This window comes from Physeter macrocephalus, chromosome 18 (assembly GCF_002837175.3).
Source record: "Physeter macrocephalus isolate SW-GA chromosome 18, ASM283717v5, whole genome shotgun sequence".
Taxonomy (NCBI): Eukaryota; Metazoa; Chordata; class Mammalia; order Artiodactyla; family Physeteridae; genus Physeter; species Physeter macrocephalus.
The window spans coordinates 100,690,850-100,711,081 of NC_041231.1; the positions used below are offsets into that span (position 1 = coordinate 100,690,850).

At 44.3% G+C, this 20,232-nt stretch overlaps 1 protein-coding gene across 1 annotated transcript in view; it reads right to left on the reverse strand.

The window, feature by feature from the left end:
* Positions 1–3,849: 3,849 nt before the first annotated feature.
* Positions 3,850–20,232, reverse strand: part of SYCP2L (synaptonemal complex protein 2 like) — a 73,204-nt gene continuing 56,821 nt past the window's right edge. The window contains exons 27-32 of the mRNA XM_024121905.2: positions 17,050–17,151; positions 15,937–16,043; positions 14,958–15,049; positions 14,653–14,752; positions 14,489–14,547; positions 3,850–3,925 (exon numbers count right to left, since the gene is read on the reverse strand). Of these exons, the coding sequence (XP_023977673.2) occupies positions 3,850–3,925; positions 14,489–14,547; positions 14,653–14,752; positions 14,958–15,049; positions 15,937–16,043; positions 17,050–17,151 (536 nt within the window). The remainder of the gene's footprint in view (positions 3,926–14,488; positions 14,548–14,652; positions 14,753–14,957; positions 15,050–15,936; positions 16,044–17,049; positions 17,152–20,232) is intronic.

Below are 20,232 nucleotides of genomic sequence, written 5' to 3' on the forward strand. Positions count from 1 at the left end.
TACAGTCTGTTTGGGAACGACTTTGTCCTTTTGGGGGCATTTCTTTTTTTTTTTTATGAGTATTTGGGAAAAAAATTTTTATTTAAACTACAGGAAAACAAAAAAACACACTGACTTCGGTACTGACACATACACTGACGAAACCAACTCTTCTGTTTCCTGTAAACGCCCCTTGGGATTCTGCTGCACTGAAAGGTGACTGACCTTGGTCCAGTCTTCACGGTGAGGGCATCGTGCCCTGTAGCCCCTTCTCTGCCAGCTGACCCATTTCTACCGAACAGACATCTTCTGTCTGACGCCCCCTTCCCTCTTGGATCTTTCTAAATAACTTTCTAAAACCGACTTGCTTTAGGGTGTTTAATCCCCATCACATCACACCTGCACGGTTATACGTCTCGTCCTCTCCCAGAAACTCACTTTAAAACAGGGCTCGCTTCGAGCATGGCTCAGCACTCCTCTGTGACAAAAGCCGCGACAGACTGAGGACGAAGCACCCTGGAGCAGCTGGGCTCTAGTTCAGTTTTAGGTCTCAGACGTGAGCTAAACTCTGTTACCAAAGTGCACTCACCGCAGGTAAAAAGGAGACTCAGAAGACGGACATCACTGGTCAGTCACTGGCTCCAGCTTATTTTTAATCGTCAGCGAGGCCCTGGGCTCACCACTTGGCCTCATACCTGCAGTTCTGGATGCTTCGATGGGCTTCATACCTGCACAACAAGGAGGGAAGCATCCTTCAGCGGAAGGAGAAAGCCCAGGCAGCTGGAAACCTCTCTGATCAAAGGGAAAAACTTGGTTAGTTTACACTTTCAAGCTCAAATTTGGCTAGAGGTTTCAGGATGCTTATTTCCAACGTGGTCTTTAATTCTAGAGAAGCTTAATGAAACACTTACTGCCTTAAACCATTCAAGGGCTGGTAAAAAAATACAGAGCTTTATAAAGTCTTAGTCACAAAAACTGAATCAGGTAAATATCTTCACCTGTTTCTAAGTGTTACAATTTTAAACAAAATGTTTACTTTTAATGTGATTTTCCTAAAGCAAAGCTTTAAAAATCTGTATAATTTGTTAAAAAAAAAAGTTTTTTCCCCAAATAAATTTCCTCTTACTCATAGGTATGAAAACATTTAAATGAATACTGTAAGCATATATGTTGCTAATTCCAATTTTTTTAAGTAACAATGGAATGTTTACTTAATGGAGTTAAATATAGAAATTTCAACCCATTGAAATTATACCCGGAACTATTTAGGCATACTGTGCAGGGGGGAAGTCCTCTCTCCATTAGAGAAGTGTTTTTAAGGCAAAATGCTGTTTCCTGTGAGGGACAGCTAGCACTGTGTGAGAGACCAGTCTAGTTCCTTCTAGTATTTCCATGTCATTTTATGTTTCTGGGGACTTCCTTATTTGGAAAATAAGGATATCACTTTTTTGGTTTTCCTTTGAAAATACTTACATGTTAAGAACATAGCATCATGACTGGGGCAGCCCAGGAGGCAGGAGAAGCCATTTTTCTTTTGTAGATAAAAAGCATTCTGTATAATTGTTGTATAATAAATTGATTTGTACACTAAAGTATGTTGTGATTCTTTTTGTTTGGTTCAAAGAAGTTAAAATGTGTTCTACATGCTGTTCCAAGTGACCTATTACTCAGGAATTTTTTTTTTTTTTTTTTTGGTGGTACGCGGGCCTCGCACTGCTGTGGCCTCTCCCGTTGCGGAGCACAGGCTCCGGACGCGCAGGCTCAGCGGCCACGGCTCACGGGCCCAGCCGCTCCGCGGCACGTGGGATCCTCCCGGACCGGGGCGCGAACCCGCGCCCCCTGCATCGGCAGGCGGACTCTCAACCGCTGCGCCACCACGGAAGCCCAGGAATTTTTTAAAGTGACATTTTAGCAATTAATTTTAGATGTTTAATTCATTTCAGTAAGCAGTGGGCTTTTATGTAACACTGTCAGCTTTACGTAGTATTCATATACCAAGTTGAACTATTTCAGAAAATGGTCATAAGGAAAAGTTAAGACCAACTGGATAAGCAGAGGATATAAGGGTTATCACAAAAACCGCTTTACAGGGTAACCCAGGGAGGGGCACTGGATTGGTTGAAGAGATGAGGTTAGGCGCAAACAGCGTGGTGCCATGCTCTGCGGCCCTGGACTCTCCCGTTGCAGAGACGGGCAGACAGGAGGCCACCGCAGCTCGGGAGTAGGCATGTGAGCTGAGGCTTGGCCTTGGTGAAGCCTGGCAGAGACTTAAGTCAAGGGCGTGGAGCAGATCACAGATTGGCACAGTCGACGCAGAGAGCAGAGGTTTAACGTGACGTTGAGAACACACACACAGCATGGTACACAAGAGGGCTCGAAGTCTGCTTATGAAGTAGCTTAAAGTCCTGGATAGTAACAAGGATGGGGCAGAATATACCGAAGAGCAGGAGGGGAAGAGCAAGTGGGAGGGTGGCCCTGACGAGGGGACACTTCATCTTACATCTCTGAATGGGGGCTAAAGAGCCTCCCGTAATCTACTGGGATTTCATTATTTTAAACAACGGGTGGAACCAATTCATTAAAGCACCGTAACTGTCGTTGCAAACTAGAAACTGCTTATACATGATAAACGTTCACCTAAGTAAGTTTCAGTGTCTCCGTATAAAGGAAAATTCAGTGTGTTTTTATTATTAAATTTATTATTACTACTTAAATTCATTATTTAGGCTTTCTTCAAAATCAAATTACATTCACATGAAAGAAGAGTTCTACTCCAGGGAAGGTAAAGAAATAATCACTCTTATGACACCTATAAACTACACTCACCTAAAATATCCCTTGACCTTCAGTAACACATGACTTTCAGTCATGGGGAAAAAAAAAAAAAAAAGCTACTGATTTGTAGGTCATTTTTCTGCCTTGAGAAGCTGCGTTGAGGGAACACTGGGATGACACCAAGAGGACAAGTAAATCTGAAAGTCATACCCTCACTGAGCGCTCTGTAAATGCAGTCAGCATGGCTCTTACGGGCAACCCACTGGGAGGCCATTTTGCCACCATCTGAGGCCAAATTCCACGTGGCAGCCCAGCTGGGGTGAGGCTCAGCACAGCCCTCGTCGGCGCTCTCCAAGCTCCGGCACGTACCATGGCATTTGCGTGCACCAGTCTGTTCCCGTGAGGCGGGGTAGTGCTCTTGTGCTTTTGCCAATTACCGCCACGCAGCCTTTCACACTTGGCCTGTGAACCTAGCTGGCCCCGGAGGCACCTCAATTTGTGAGATCTGAGCACTGAAAAACAAAAATTCTGCACAGTTTTGCCTGGACTGATGTCATGCACTTCGAGGGAAATGAACTTTCCTGTTGATTGTGACCCCAACGATAAATATTACAAGTGGCAAATTTCTCTGAAAGATTTAAGCCCTCTACCAAAGATAGTCCACGTAGAACTAGCCTTTATTTATTTTTAAGGCTAGTTTAATCCCATGGGCTTTGATAGACTCTACTAGAAATAGTAATGTTCAGTTGCAAAGCTCATCAACTCTACCTTCCCAGTGCTGTATATTACACTCGGGATACAGAAGTGACCCAGGTGAAATATGTGCCCTTAGAGTTCACAGTCTGGTAACGTAGATGAAGAAACGTTTAATTATAAAATAACAGAAGTACTGAAAACAGCTTACCTCGGAAACTTTCCCAAAGGAGACAGTGCCTGAGCTGTCTTGATGGGTGAGGAATTCTCCAAACAGACAAGGAGGAAACTTTGTCCAAGGAAACTCCAGAGGTTAAACACCCAGGACTCTAATGGGAGTCACGATCCCCTCCGCAATGGTGAGGCACTTCCTCCAGTGCCCCCCACGTGCCAGGCGTCACACTAGGGTTTGGGATAAAATGGTGAAGCGATCAGACAAGGTCTCTGCTCAAAGAGCTCTCGTCCAGTGGGCACCCCCCTAGAGGGAAAACGGGGGTTATCACAAAATGGTTAAGAATGTGCTGTTTATGCTGTTAAACATGTCAGGATTCAGTCTCCCCTCATTCACGTGGGGAACCAAAGATGAATGCTGAGGCCACTGTTTATTCCTGATTCAGCTCACAACACCGTGCTACTTACTCCTGGCTCAAGAAAAATGACCAAGACAACTGAAACACCATCACCGAGTGAGAATAATCACACTTTTGAAGTCTATTTGAAGTTTTGTTCTTCTTTTGATAACCCAAAAAACAAACTAGTGCACTGTTTACTAGTGTCCAAGCCAAGAAGCAGAACCACTAGGTGATACCCACATATATCCCTACAGAACTTGACCTTACACAGCTGTGGGAGTGATTAAGCAGCCTCTGTAAGGCTGTTGTCGTCACGTCTGATGTTGGAGCTCGAAGTCTACATGGCAGACAGTCAGGAACAGGGGACAGATACGGAGCGGGGAAGACGGAGAGCAAGCCCTGAGCTGGAGCTCCCGAGGACAGACTGCCAGCCTAGCTGCCTCTGACCTTGCGGATGAGGGTGACCTGCAAAAGCCAGGGCCTGTGTCACAGAGCTATGCACACGCCTGGCCCAGAGGAGGAGCTGACAGACGATCAGGGGAGGCAGAGTAGCTGCAGGCCCAGCATCTGCCTCAGGGCACTGAGGGAAGTCAGCAGACAGGCCACAGGGCACGTGCACACAAAATGGCAAGCCCGTTCCTCTGCCCTGCAAGCCTCCCACTGGACTCTCTCTGTGGCCCACTCTCACCAGAAAGGAACAGGAGCAGGGATTCTGGGAAATTCAGGTCAGCCCAGCCGACACATTACACAGCCACCCTGTCCTGTTATAAACAGTTAAAAATGCCTGTGCCACGTAAAGAAAGAAGTCCAGTGACCCAATGGCGAAACCAAAAGGCAAGCCCCTAGCTTACCTGAATTCCCGGTAAGAGGGGTTTCAGCCAGTAGTGACCAGTGCTCTGGAACGCAGACGGCATTTGTTTCTCTATTATCAGGTCAGTAATAATGACCATATCATAAATGGGAGAATCAAATGATTAAATGACCAGAAACATAAGAGTTTGACCAAGTACACCTGGGCCTCCCGCTCAATAGATCCCAGTCCACGTGGCAACAAGTTTTTCCAGCTTTCCTGGACCAAAGGCAAAGCTGAGTTTTTTTCATGTTGGAGATTTATTGCTTTACTTAACACACTAGTTTTCTAGCGCCAAAATTCCAAACTGACACTTACTGTCCACATATTCTAACCACTCCGACCCCCTGCCCACCCTTCTGACACACACACACACACACACACACACACACACACACACACACACACTTCATTCCTTAGGCTCCTTGGAGAGGTCTCAGCTACACTGGTTTTGAGACACCCTGTGTTAGTCAGGATTCTCCAGAGAAGGGGAACCAATAGGTTATACATATAGAAATCCTGATTTACAAAATATATGTATAAGTAACTTATAGATGGGGGAGAGATATTTTTCAGCAATTGGCTCCCAAAATTGTGGGAGTTGGCACGTGTGAAATCTGCAGGGCTGGCCAATAGGCTGGAAACTCAGGCAGAATTTCTATGCTGCAATCTTGAAACAGAACTGCTTCTTCCAGCAACCTCAGTCTTTGCTCTTAAGGCCTTCAACTGATTGAACGAGGCCCACCCACTTTATGGAGGGTAATCTGCTTTACTCAAAGTCCACTGCGTTAAATGTTAATCACGTCTAAAAACGAAATTAATTAAACACTTTTATACTCTATAAAGCTTACAACAATATACTGAAACATAGCTCATTAAAAAATTTTCAAGAAAAATGACAAATTGGGGTTGTAAAGATTGCTTTAGGCTGATTAAACTATAAATAAGCTATATTATGTAACTTAATTATACAATGTATAAGCTGGTTTTCAGTCTACAGTCTTTAATTGTACTTACCCAGTCATGAGCAAAGTTACTTTGTAGATGGCCTGAACTTATGTAGGTTTCATTTTCCTAAAATAAATTCACTCAACTGTATATACAACTTCATGCACCAGACTTTATTAGAGCATTTAGTAATTACTGAAAGATGAGTATTTCTCCTCTGCTAAAGCTGGTAGTTTTGTTAAAGTTCTACAGAAACTAGAATACTTGCAGATCAAATGAAAGAGTAACTATTTCAAAATACAACACCATTTTCATCTGAGCTATGAAAATAAAAGTAAACCCTCCCTTAAAGAGATATACTAAGTAGTATATATACAGATGCTGAGGTTTCCCTGCCCCCAAATAACTTGAAGACACTTCTCAAAAATCAATTTTACTTTAAAAAAGCATTAAAAAAAAAAAAAAAAAGCAAATCACTCCAAGTTGCTAAACATCCTGAATTTCCTATTTTCTGACCAAATTTTAATACAAAAGGTTAACCTTTGTTAACAAATGGACAAACTACCAACATATTACAGACTATTCCAACTTGACTGGTCTCAGGAATTCCATTTGGAGTGAATGAGCACAGAGCATTAAGGCACCGCTGCTGTGGCCTGAGGTAGATTTATCTCCTTCCCGTGGCTCAGGCTGGTGGAAAAGGAACAGGAGAACGGTAGTTAGTGGAGCCTGAACTATCCCCTTCCTGGTCTCTAGAACTCAGCACGCCAAAATGAATGTCACTCCTTTTCATCGGCTCCACCCCTAACTCAGATAATTCACTGAAGTTGCATCTTACAGGGCCACCGGAAGCTAAGGTCAGTCAGTGCGATGGGGGAAACTGCCCGGGGTCAAAATCGCTCTCAAAATTCTCTTAAACATGTGCTGCTTTCAAGACACACATGCCGGGCTTCCCTGGTGGCGCAGTGGCTGAGAGTCCGCCTGCCGACGCAGGGGACGCGGGTTCGTGCCCCGGTCCGGGAGGATCCCACGTGCCGCGGAGCGGCTGGGCCCGTGAGCCGTGGCCGCTGAGCCTGTGCGTCCGGAGCCTGTGCTCCGCAGCGGGAGGGGCCACAGCAGTGAGAGGCCCGCGTACCGAAAAACAAAAAAAGACACACATGCCATCTCCTGACAAACTAATGCACTAGGTTATTTTTCCCTCTGGTGTTGGAGAAAAGACAGCTATTTCTTGGGTGAAGGACCAGATGAAGTGGCTGGGCTGGCTTTCGGGGCCACCTTGAATGAAAAAAATGCACGTTGTTAATAACGAGGTTGTCACTGAGCCCAGCTGGATGCTCACACAAGAGGTAGGCAGGAGCTGATGTCAGCTGAGGCAACACGGTCTCCCGTCGTCATGCAAACACCAGGGCGCATGCTCATTGAGAAGAATGGCAGACGGAATCACCTGTGGAATTTATTTCTCCATTTTTTCCTGTGGTCAGCACACATGCTTTAATAGAGGCATGACTGACATTACCGGTTACCTATCCAGCATCTGTTCTCCCCTTCCTCCTTATTAACAGAACCCCACTTTGCGGGAGGACGGTAATATGCTCAGATTCCTGCCACCCCAGATTCCCTTGTAACTAGGGAGGTTCACGTGACTCAACAAGATGGAGACAAAAGTCTATTGGTTTGGCTCCCATGAAAACTGTTTCCCTAATTTTAAAAAAAGGGGAGGAGGACTTCCCTGGCGGTCCAGCGGTGAAGATTCCACACTTCCACTGCAGGGGGCATGGCTTTGATCCCTTCTTGGGGAACTAGGATCCCACGTGCCACGTGGCGCAGCCAAAAAAAAAAAAAAAAAAAAGGAAGAATAGATTCTAGTGGCACACGTCTTTTACCAAATCCTTCACCCATCCCCTTCTCCCTGCCTGGAGTACAGAAGACATGCTTAGAGGCAGAGCTGCCATCCTGTGACCAAGAAGCCCAAAGCCACACGAAGGATGGCAAAGCAGAAGGCTAAAAGAACCTGGGTCCCTAACGACCCCTTAAAGCTGCTGTTTCAGCCCTCCTGGCTGCTGCTTACAGCGTTAAAAGTAAATCCCTATTTGGTTTAGCCGCTGGAGTCTGATTTCTCTTACGTCTGACCAACCATAACACGTACATTTCATTCGCATTTGATCCAATTCCCCACTAGGGCTGGGAATTCTAATCTTCTTAGCCCAGATTAGCCTTTTACCCATACCCTCTTTTAGTACTATTCTGATTTGGAGATTTGTTATTTTTGTTTCCCCCAAATAAAATAGTAATGTCTTCCTGATAATGAAAGTCATTCAAGATACAGGCACAAGGGTATTCACTACAGATTTATTTGAAATAATAATTTAAAATAATCTGAAGGTTCATCAATAGGAAATCACATGTATAAATTATAGTAGGCCCATAAGCTAGAATACTTTACAGTTATTTAAAAAATTAGCAGATCCTTACTATTGACTTGGAAAGGAATCCTACTTCTGTTATTGAGAGAACAAAGGAAGAGCAATACTCATAATATTTAGTGTATCATTTGTCACTTAAAATATACATAATTTGGGGCTTCCCTGGTGGCGCAGTGGTTGCGCGTCCGCCTGCCCATGCAGGGGAACCGGGTTCGCGCCCCGGTCTGGGAGGATCCCACGTGCCGCGGAGCGGCTGGGCCCGTGAGCCATGGCCACTGGGCCTGCGCGTCCGGAGCCTGTGCTCCGCAACGGGAGAGGCCACAGCAGAGGGAGGCACGCATACCACAAAAAAAATATATATATATATATACATAATTAAACTTACCAAGAGATTTGTATATATCCTTACATAAACATAGAGAAAATATCTAGAAGAACATATACTAAACAGCAAGGAGCTAGTTCTCTCAGGATCATAGAGAAGAGGGAGGGTTAGGGAGAGGGGAAAAAGTTCACTCTTACTTTATAAATGTTACGCTGTTTGAGTTTATTACACAAAAGTAATTTGTATCTTGCACTAAATTCTAAAAATACAGAACAGCCTATACAGAAAGTAAAGTCACCTAAAATGTCACCACACAGAAATAACCACAGATGACATTTTGATGAATAGCTTCGAGAATCCAGACCTCTTATTACATATGCATGTACCCACACGCTCTCATCCTCTGCAACACCACCCCATCCTTGGACAATTCTTTCTCGCCCTCTTCCTTTTTTTTTCCTTTTTATAAATTTATTTATTTTATTTATTTATTTTTGGCTGCGTTGGGTCTTCGTTGTTGCGCACGGGCTTCCTCTAGTTGTGGAGAGCAGGGGCTACTCTTCATTGCGGTGTGTGGGCTTCTCATTGCGGTGGCTTCTCTTGTTGTGGAGCACAGGCTCTTGGCACACGAGCTTCAGTAGTTGTGGCTCGTGGGCTCTAGAGCGCAGGCTCAGTAGTTGTGGCACACGGGCTCAGTAGTTGTGGCTCGCAGGCTCAGCAGCTGTGGTGCAAGGGCTTCGTTGCTCCACGGCACGTGGGATCTTCCCAGACCAGGGCTCGAACCCGTGTCCCCTGCGCTGACAGGTGGATTCGTAACCACTGCGCCACCGGGGAAGCCCCCTCGCCCTCTTCTGCTGGCTTCCTCTCCCGTATCAAACTTCAACACGCTGGAACAGCCTGAGAATTCTGTCCTGGAACAACTGCTCTCTATAACTGGTCCCTAAGTCAACTCATCCAGTCTCATGCTCATGCCCCTCTGCCATGAGTTTCAGTCCTGAACATCCAGTTACCCACCTGACAACTCCATCCAGACGCTGAAGTCACAAATCAGATGTGTCAAATCAAGTCTTCAATATCTATCCATATCCTCCTCCTCCCCCTACCCATAAAACCAGACCTTTCCTAGTCTTCACTATTTCCTTACACGACACCGATTTCCACCTCACTGCTCAAGCCCCAAGCTGGAAGTTGCCCTTAATCCTGCTGTGTCCCCACCCACCACATCTAACCCACCAGCAACCCTTCCAGCTCCATGTGCGCTGGCACCTTGATCTGACTCCCCACACCCACACACACACGCCCTTGAGAACGGACAGTCCTTTACTTTTATCCCTTTCATGGCAATTAGAACCTAATCCAGTGTCCTTACTGTGGCCTGCAGGGCCCTAGGTGACCACCAGCACCACACACCCACCTTCTGACCTCATCTTATACCGCTACACCCTCACTCCTTTTGTTTGGCCCTCACTGAATTCCTAGAACATACGAAGCTGCCTACGGCCTCAGACATCCTGTCCATTTCCCCCGAAGTGCTCTTGCCCCACTCTCCCACCAGCGCCCCATCTCACCCGTCAAGCTTGAACTCAAATTTCACTTCCTTCGGAAGGTTTGACTTGAACTCTCCTCTTTCCATACTATCAGATTCTCTCGCCTCACACTTTTTTCCTTCTTAACCTTTACCACTACCATGAATTCTTATCTGTTTAATTGTTTACCATCTACCTTCCTACTAGAATGTACTCCCTATGAGGTCGAGGACCTCTTGCCTATTGTTCTACCCCCAGGATCTAAGACAGTACCTGGTACCTAAAAGACTCAACAGTTCGTTGAGTGAGTGAACATATGAACGTATGCACCCTCATCTAACATTAAAAACAGATGGGGGGCTTCCCTGGTGGCGCAGTGGTTAAGAATCTGCCTGCCGATGCGGGGGACATGGGTTCGAGCCCTGGTCTGGGAAGATCCCACGTGCCGTGGAGCCACTAAGCCCGTGAGCCACAACTACTGAGCCCACGCACCACAAGTACTGAAGCCTGCGCGCCTAGAGCCCGTGCTCCGCAACGAGAGAAGCCACCGCAATGAGAAGCCCGTGCACCACAACAGCGAGTAGCCCCCACTTGCCACAACTAGAGAAAGCCTGCGCACAGCAACGAAGACCCAATGCAGCCAAAAATAAAATAAATTTATCTTAATAAAGTGTAAATTGGTACAATCTTTAAAAAAAAAAGTGGGATTTTGTTATAGAAGCTGCTTTGCAACAAGCTTTTACTTTTTACTCATGTTGAACATCTTTCAAGTCAATATAATCTAAGTCATTCTTTTTGATGGCAACATGGTATATCACGTGAATGTATCAATCTACTTAACCAAACACTAGCTGGGCATCTAGATACCTTCCAATATCTCCCTATTAGAGTAGTTTGTAATACATGTTGGTCTACATGTCTTTGCACAGTCCGATTTCATCTTTAAGGTCATTTCCTAGAAGTGGAATGACTGCTGTGTCAGAAATCTCAAATCACAACTTTGGACACTGAAGGAGTTTTTAGAAAATCACCCACTTCATTTACTCTCAAATAAAATGAAACGGAACACACGTTTTCAAAAAAGAAATACTAAATTCTTTAAGGTAAATGAAATTGCATTCTTATTAAAATGTATTTGGATGTGGTCTACTTAGGGAATCTAATTCCGACCTCTAGCTTGAAGAAAATCTCAAAGTTGATAGCTGCTCAACAAGCCCCATTATTAAATGCTGTAGGAATGAACAAGATAGTATTCGAAGAATCTAGCTGGGCGGGAGGGTGGCTGTCCTTAAAGTGACTGTGTCCGAAAACAGAAGAGGCGGCAGTTGCTCTACACATTCCATATTTATTTACTCGGTGGGCCTGACATCACTGCCAGAAAGCTCTTGGAGTGGTAGCCCCATGAGCCACTGGCCCATCCGGGAAGCATTAGGGATCACAGTGGCAATTCTATAAACTCTCTCCTTTAAAAGTCTCTCAGGGCTTCCCTGGTGGCTCAGTGGTTGGGAGTCCGCCTGCCGATGCAGGGGACACGGGCTCGTGACCCGGTCCGGGAGGATCCCACGTGCCGCGGAGCGGCTGGGCCCGTGAGCCGTGGCCGCTGAGCCTGCGCGTCCGGAGCCTGCGCTCCACAACGGAAGAGGCCACAGCAGGGAGAGGCCCGCATACCGGGAAAAAAAAAAAAAAAAAAAAAATCTCAGAGTCAATCCTGTCTGGTTTCAAATCCGGTAGAATTCCTCTGTGATGCAATCTGGACCATACACATGTTTGCAGGGAAGTTCTTTAACAACTTTATGTCTTCTAGGAATATTTGCCTATGTTTTCACATCTGTTTAGAAGTCTTATTAAATTGTATTTTTCGGGAAAATTGTCCATTTTTCCAGGTTCTCATCAAAACTTGGAGGAGTGTGGACAACTGAAAGTTAAAACGTTAACAAATGAACTCTAGGTTCTGCTCCAACCACACAACCCGCCCCAGTCTTCCTTCTCTCTCTAAGTGGCAGCACCATCCAATTGCTAGAAGATGGCAACCTAGGAGGCATATCCCTAACTCTCCTTGCTTTACCTACCCCTTCCATCTGTCAGTAATTTACTAATTCCAGCTCCGGAACGTATCTGGAATCTCTCCATTTCTCAGCCTCTCCAAAGGCCTCCAGCCAAGCTTTCCTCCTCTACTCTTCTCTCTTCCAATGAAGTTTCAACATAGCAACTAGAAAGATTTTCTTAAAATATAAATCAGATTTGTCACCATCACACCCAATGCCTTTGCTCAAACCCATCCATATTTTCCTTCACCCTTAGTATAAAATTCAAACTCCTCAGCACGGTCACAGGGGGCTTCCCTGGTGGCGCAGTGGTTAAGACTCCACCTGCCAATGCAGGGGACACGGGTTCGGGCCCTGGTCTGGGAAGATCCCACATGCCGCGGAGCAATGAAGCCCGTGCGCCACAATGACTGAGCCCGCGAGCCACAACTACTGAAGCCCACACGCCTAGAGCCCGTGCTCCGCAACAAGAGAAGCCACCGCAATGAGAAGCCCGCGCACCGCAACAAAGGGTAGCCCCCGCTCTCCACAACTAGAGACAGCCTGCGTGCAGCAACAAAGACCCAATGCAGCCGTAAATAAATAAACAAACAAACAAACATGGTCACAGAGAGTCGGTCATGCTCCCAGTTTCATTTCAAGTAACTGTCCCCCTTATACTACTATGATGCAAGAACTTTCAGTTTCTCAAAGATGTCAAAATTCTAGTGTGAACCTTTGGGACCCCTAAGGAGGCTATGTTTCCAAAGGTTCTGTGAGGTCAAAACTATCTTGGTAATAATGTTACTAGAGCCCGCGAGCCACAGCTAAGTAGTAAGCCACAAGTAAGTAGTACTAAGACTTTATTTGCTTTCTTCATTCCTCCTCTCTCACAGATGTTCAGTGGTGTCTTCTAGAGGCCACGTGTTGTGTGGTGTCACAACGGATTGAATCCAGAAGCAGATATAAAGTCTTCTATTAAGCCAGACATTAAAGAGATTTGCAAAAACATAAAACAATGCTACTCTTCTCAAATTTCTTGTTTTGAAGTCTGATTATTTTTCATAAAAGTCTGTTATTTACATCAGTATGTAATGATTTATTACTGTTATTTTTAATAAATACATTAACAAACTCAGTCTCAATTTTTAATGTGGAAAATATTCACAGATATAACCCACAAAGCAAAAGCTCTCTGGGGATCCTCAGTAAATTTTAAAAGTGTTAGGAGGTCCTATTCCAACCAGTTTGAGAACCATTCATAACCAACCATGGGAATTCAGTGAAGAGATTTTAAATGGATATCCACTTTCATCACGTACAATGGTACATGGAAGACGATGTGTGTACGAAAGAACTTTGAAAATCTATAGACTATGCTGCCATTATTATTCATTATGTTAACTGGAGTAAATAGCAGAATGCATAACTCAAATTTTGACAGTTTTTGTTGTTCTGGTTTGAAATACATGATGTGATCAGAATTATACCCTTTTGGGGACTTCCCTGGCAGACCAGGGGTTAAGACTCTGAGCTTCCAATGCAGGGGGTGAGGGTTCGATCCCTGGTCAGGGAACCACGTGCTGCACGGTGTGGCCAAGAATAAATAAATAAATATTTTAAAAGGAAAAAAAGAATAATATCCTTTTTAAAACCACGTGACTTACATTTCTGTGATAAAAGCTGATGCTCAACTGGTAGAGAAAGCTTTACCCATTATAACTTTATATAGGGATCCCTTTTGATTCACGCAGGAAGGAAACACTAGACTTTCTCCCAGGGCACAAGCAGTGGAGTGAAGGGCTCCACTCTACATTCCCCGACCTCCTACACTCTAGAAAGAGGAACAGTGGCCCAAATGGACAGAAGCAGCAGCCTCAGATTATAACTGACTAACCCCAGTGAAAGGAACGTGCAGCAAGATAAACCCATGTGTTGTTTTAAAATACATATATATGTTTAAAATATTTACATATATATATATATAAGGTGTACAGAATATATTCTTTCAAGAACACAATCCAGTTTAAATGCAAATCAACTGTTCACACAGAAACCTCTGTATTTTTCTTAAAAATCTATTTTAATTTTTTTAAATGTTGCTTAAAAAGAAAACACTTTGTATCAAAAAACACTGAAATTCGGATGATCCTGTTCATGCTTTCCAAAATGTATACTTCCTGAGCGATATCCCAAGCCACGCCCTGTGCCCAGAGAGTGCCACGCAAGTGGCTGGTTAGAAAATAATGCGGCTAATTAGCTACTTACGTAAGGTTTTACCAACATCAACCGCTCACGCTCTAGCTAAATACCTCATACTTCAACTAAGATACTTCTAGAAAGAATGCTTGTTAAAAATAAATCAATAAATACCTCAGCAGCTGCAGTTCACAGAATGATTTCAGATCATCAGACTGTTTCCCCCAAAATTCCTAAAATTGAACAAAAGCTTGGTTGGTTGAAGTGGCTGACAGTTCCTCTACCCGGGAACAGATCCTCTTAAGTCACAGAGAATGTTCCAAACAAAAAGAACTTACCAGAACATCCTCCTCAAGGCGTTGCAGACCCCCAATATCCTTCTCAAGATTGCTCAGCTCTTGAAGAACGAAAGCGTGAAACTGTTCTAGTTTATTCAGTCTGACAAAAACAAAAGCAACGAATTTCACTGGGACCACTTGGACGTGACACAAGACCTCCTTAATCTTATTGCAAAGATACTTCATATTTTTCTCTAGACGGTTCTTGTCTTTAAAATATACGTCTCCTTTCTCTTCTTTCCCCTTGGAAATGTTGTTTGTGAGGGATCCCAAGTCCATAAATTTGTTTTGAACCCAAAACTTACCTGCACAGATGTATCTGGTTTAAAAGTTTTATTAGGCAGTCTGGTGCTTGCTTCGCAGTTTCTGAATAAAGTGGACTCCTTCCGTACCTAAGCTAAACCATACAATAACAAAATGAGTACATCTGGGTTAAACATAACTACCCAAATCAGGTGCGGGCTTTGTATTAAAAAGATGTTGCCTGCACATAATATTCACAGCAAACATCATCACTAAAGAACTGTAATAAGACACCGTGCCACACACTTCGTGTATTACCTCAGGCTTGATACCCAAAGAGGACAATAAGCTAAAAACAGTAAAACTGATATTCATGCTATTGATACACATATTGAATATCATGAACAAATTTCCATGATAAATTAGCTTACACTGGCACTGCAGAAAATAAGACTGGAGATCTTCCAAGTTAGTTCAATGAATCTATGTTAGGGTAAGATACTTTTCTCAAATGTGCTAATAAATAACTCAGTGGGGATTTATAAATAGTAGGACAAAATGGAGGGGATGGAAGTGCTTTCAAAGTTCACCTTGCAGGCAAGGTTTTGTGACAGCCCGTATGTGCGGAATCTCAACTGGCCACCACTCAGCTGGCCACCTGTCCACGGTCACCTCCTCCTTTGTCCCAGACACCTCTCTCATCCACATGGTCCCCCCGCCTTCTCTTCCTTGTCTATCACTGTGACCAAATCACTGCTTTCTGGTTGTCCAGTTTTCTGAGAATGCAATCAACAAAACCAAACCTTTCCATATAGGTCCATCTGGTCCCATGGTAGCAAATGGACATGGAATAGCTGTCTTATAAATATAAACCACAATTCACAAAGGCACTACATTCAGCGACCACAGCTAAGACAAACCTACCTCCCCAGAGACTCGGGGACACCTTCACACAGGAAGGATAACAATGGTATTAATGAATATGAACCTGTTACTTTAAACACATAATGAGCTGGCTTGTCATTTTTAGTGGACCATTACCTCGTATTTTCTTTTCACTTCTCTAGTGAAGTTTTCAAAGGTAGTGATCATTGCAGAACCTTTCAAGTTCTCTGGAATAACTTCTAAGGATGAAGTAGAAATGCCCTCTGAACAAGAAGAATAGAACATTAAATAAAACTGACAAAGGGCTCAAAATAGGTGTGCTCAGTCCACCCGCTGCCCAGAGCACGGACAGTCATTTGGAAGCACAGATGCGATCTACAGAAGCCCCACTGGCTGCCTGGCTGTGACTGCAGGAGGGCCGACTCTGGCCGTGACCCACCAGGCCAGCTTGGCAAGGGCTCATTTCCTCCAAACTCTCCCAGCACTTTAAATCAGAGCCACTGATAGTACGTCTAAGAAGCAGGCGGAGGTGTTGTGTAAGAGGCTTTTAGGAGGATGTGATGGGTAGGGCATTTCTAGGGACAATGCTGGCATAACAGCTTCTGGGTGCCAAGGAGTTTTACGAGGGCTCATGAGGGGTCTGGCACTGTTCTAAGGGATTTGTATGTATCAACTCATTTAATTCTCACAAAATCCAAGTGAGATAGGCACTGTTAATGCCCACTTTTGACACAGATATCACATAACTGGTGCAAGCTCACACTGACGGCTCCAGGATCGGAACCCAGGCTGCCTGGCTCTTAACCACGGCCCTCTAGTACCTTAGGGCTTCCGAATTTGCCTTCTTGGAGCCTTTTGTTTCAAAGTATCATAGTGTCACTCATCCAGAAGGCCAACGCCACACATGCAGCCTTTTCACATCAGTCTCCTTCATTTGTACAGAGTGGATATTTTTAACTCAAAAATTTAGCTAATAATCATCACCTAAAGCAGAGACCTGTAAATTTAAGAACACCTAGGCCCTGAAAATTGCCACAAAGAGTTAAGAGGCAGAGATCAAACTGCCAGGAGGAGATAGTGCTTTTGCTTTTATCTACAATTTGTGCAGCAATGCACTTGTCTCTGAAAGGACAAAGTGCTTAGTTTATAGGGTCCTGCAGCTACTATGACCTTAAAACTGTAACTGCCTTGTAGTTCACGTTGGGACCTTCCGTGCTTACACGTCTGCCACATTCTTGCTTGACCGGCTGGCTGGGTGCACAGTGTTACCTGCCAAGTCTGTTTCTTCTGCCACTGAGGAAAGGCATCCTGGAGCATCACCTTCTTCCAATCGAGACTGCTTCCACTCAGCGAAATGACCATCTGCTCTGTCTGAAGGCAAGCGCAGTTCACTGATAACCACACACACGTTTCTTGGGTCCTAAATTTACCTTGCTCTCTTTTCGCCAGCTAGTATCTAGCCTTGATGAGCGGCAAGCGAAACTCATTCCCTACGTGTTACAAATTGCTTATCATTTGGCATGTTGACTGAGAGCAACACAAGTATCAAAGCACTAAGCCTACTGGTGCCTGAAAGAGGACCCGCGGGAACGTGCATCCCTTTGATGAGCTCAGTCACATTCAGGAACACTCCCCTGAGCAGGATACAGGCTGCGTCAAACAAAAAGCAGTAATGGTTGGCATCAAAACCACTTCCAGGGCTCTGGGCTAAAGAGCAAGGTGGCGAGGTTTCCAGGCCGACCGGCCCGTGGAAGCTCATCGGATCACCCCGCGGAGGGCGCCACCTGCTGGTGACACAGGAGCTTCGGCACCGAACTGAGAGCTGCCTCACGAAGGAGCTCATCTTGGGTCCTGGCTAGCTCGCTAGGGACTGAGAGCCTCCGCTGATGAGATTTAAATACAGATTCTGTTTTCAGTTCAGCATTTACTAAACATTTTCTTTTTTAAAAAAATTGAAGTATAGCTGCTGTACAATGTGAGATAAGCTACAGGTGTACAATACGAGGATTCACAAATTTTAAAGGTTATACTCCATTTACAGTTATTATAAAATATTGGCTATATTCCCCACGTTGTACAATATATCCTTGTAGCTTATTTTATACCTCATAGTTTGTACCTCTTACAGACTCACAGATATGGAGAAGAAACTAGTGGTTACCAGTGGGGAGAGGGAGGCAGGGAGGGGAAAGATAGGGGTAGGGAAATAACAAGTACAATATCTTTTATTTTGACGTTCAGTTCACCCCCAACATGTCCTCACCCCATGCGGGCCCTCTGTCTTATCAGTGGCATCTTATCACTGTCAATAGTGCTCTAGCACCAGGCCCGACTCCTGCTTTTTACCATCCTCTTCTCTCCCACCACCAAGGCCTGAGGCTCTGCCTGCAGAAAGCATCCATACCTCTCTGCAGCTCCACACCGTGCCTGTCCGAGGCCAGCTCCCCGGAGGAGCTCCTCAGTCCCATCCGTTCAATTGTCATCCCCCAGATCCCTCTCTCGCCCGAGCTCTCTCAGGCAGCAAACCTGTGTTTCCAACTGCATACCCAACATCTCCACTCAAAACCCACTCTCTTCCATTTCTCCCTACCCAGCTGCTCTTTCCTCCCCACCATACACTCAGCCCCGCCACACACACTTAACTGAGAAGACATCTGCTCTTCTCTCTCTCCTCCCACATCTAGCTAGTCACTATAGATTCTCCCCCTGAAAGTTCTGGAATTTAATTTCATGAATTTGCTCAATGAATATTTGAGCGTTACTATGTGCAGGGAGCTGGGCAAAATGGTGAGCAGATGGTGGGAAAGCAAAGAGGCAAGTTTCCCCTTCTGCATTCCACTGCTCTACCCTGGTCTCCTCCCAGCTCCTCAGACCCTGGGCCACTCTCACCTCAGGGCCTTTGCACCTGCTGTTCTTCTGACTTGCATCCTCCCCCCACCTCCCCATAACTACACTAAGGTTTCCCCTGGCCATCCAAACTAAAATTTCAACCCAACTCCCCAGCTCTTAAATCCCCTTCCCTGCTTAATTTTTACTTAGCCTCTATCACAATATAATATACTACACATTTCACTTTTCTTGGGTATTATGTCTCCCCCACTAGAAGGTAAGGTCCAGTGAGGGCAGGTATGTTGTCTGTTTTGTTCACTAGAATATCTAACACGTAGGAAAGTGGCTGGTGCAGAGTAGACATCAGTAGACATTCACTGAACGCAAGAATGAATAAGTGAGTAAATGCTGCAGAATATCCAAGATTCTACACAATAAGATATATCTTATATTCTAAAAAGGATCTTAGTAAAACAAGAATGTATTCAAACTATCTTATACTAGCAGTGAGGGTAGAGATACAGGAATATCAAAAACCCTGGAGACCCAAATACCTACTACATAAATAACAAACTGAAATTAATAAAATTTAGCATTTTAAGATCTGCTAAAACTACCTTTTGGGAGGAACTATAAAATACTAACTTTTAGAAATAGCACCATAGTAGGAAATACCAGTCATAAACATCAAAGTGACAGAAGGAAAAGAAAAAGAATTTTGCTATTAAAATTGTGCAAAACAGAGAATAGTCAATGTTAAAATAGTTCATTCCCTGTGGTAGAAGATACATTTTTAAGAAAAATGAATCACTTAGGTTTAAATGTCAACTTAGATTATTTTCTATTAAAGAAACAAAAAGGAAATAGCAAAACGAGAGGTAAAACAAGAGAGATAATAAATATCTAATTGAGAGAAAAGGATGACCAAATGCAGAAAGAACTAAGTGAATAATACCAGATATATAGATAAAACGATCATAGACGAATGATGGCCTTCATGGGACACCTTAGCTGCTTTGCTATAATAGAGTTTTCAGAAACTGAAAACTTCGGTAGAGGTCACATTCTCACTTGGAAAAGAAAGAGCCCACAACCAGCCTCTCTAATAAAAAATAAATAAAAAGCATAAGAAAAACTCTCAGCTTTGAGAGGTGCCACTATCTCTTCTCACTGCTCTTAGATTAGGTGTGTTCATTTGTTTGAAAAGTATGGGTGGATATTTTCTAGGGAGTTGCACTGTTTCAAGGCTAAATGATTTTTAAAAATCAAAGAAAGAATCCAGACACAGCACTGTCCTCTTCCAGCCCCAAAACAAATAGAGCCCATGCTTGAATCTCACATGGTGTCCATATCCCAGTCGGGGCCCAAAGAAACCACTGAGAAAGGATTCCAGCCAGCTCCAATTAAGCACCGATGAACAACTACTACGTTTCTTTACATTTCTTTCCTTGCTGCCTGTTCTGTCCCTTCCGGATTTTTTTTTTTTTTCTCTTCTGACAACATATTTGTAGCAACAGCTCAAAGCATGGCCTTGAATTTCGATTTATCATGCTAATGCACCACCCGTGGAAAAGCAGGGCATCTGCTGGAACAGACAGTATTTACCTTCAATGGAGAGAGAAT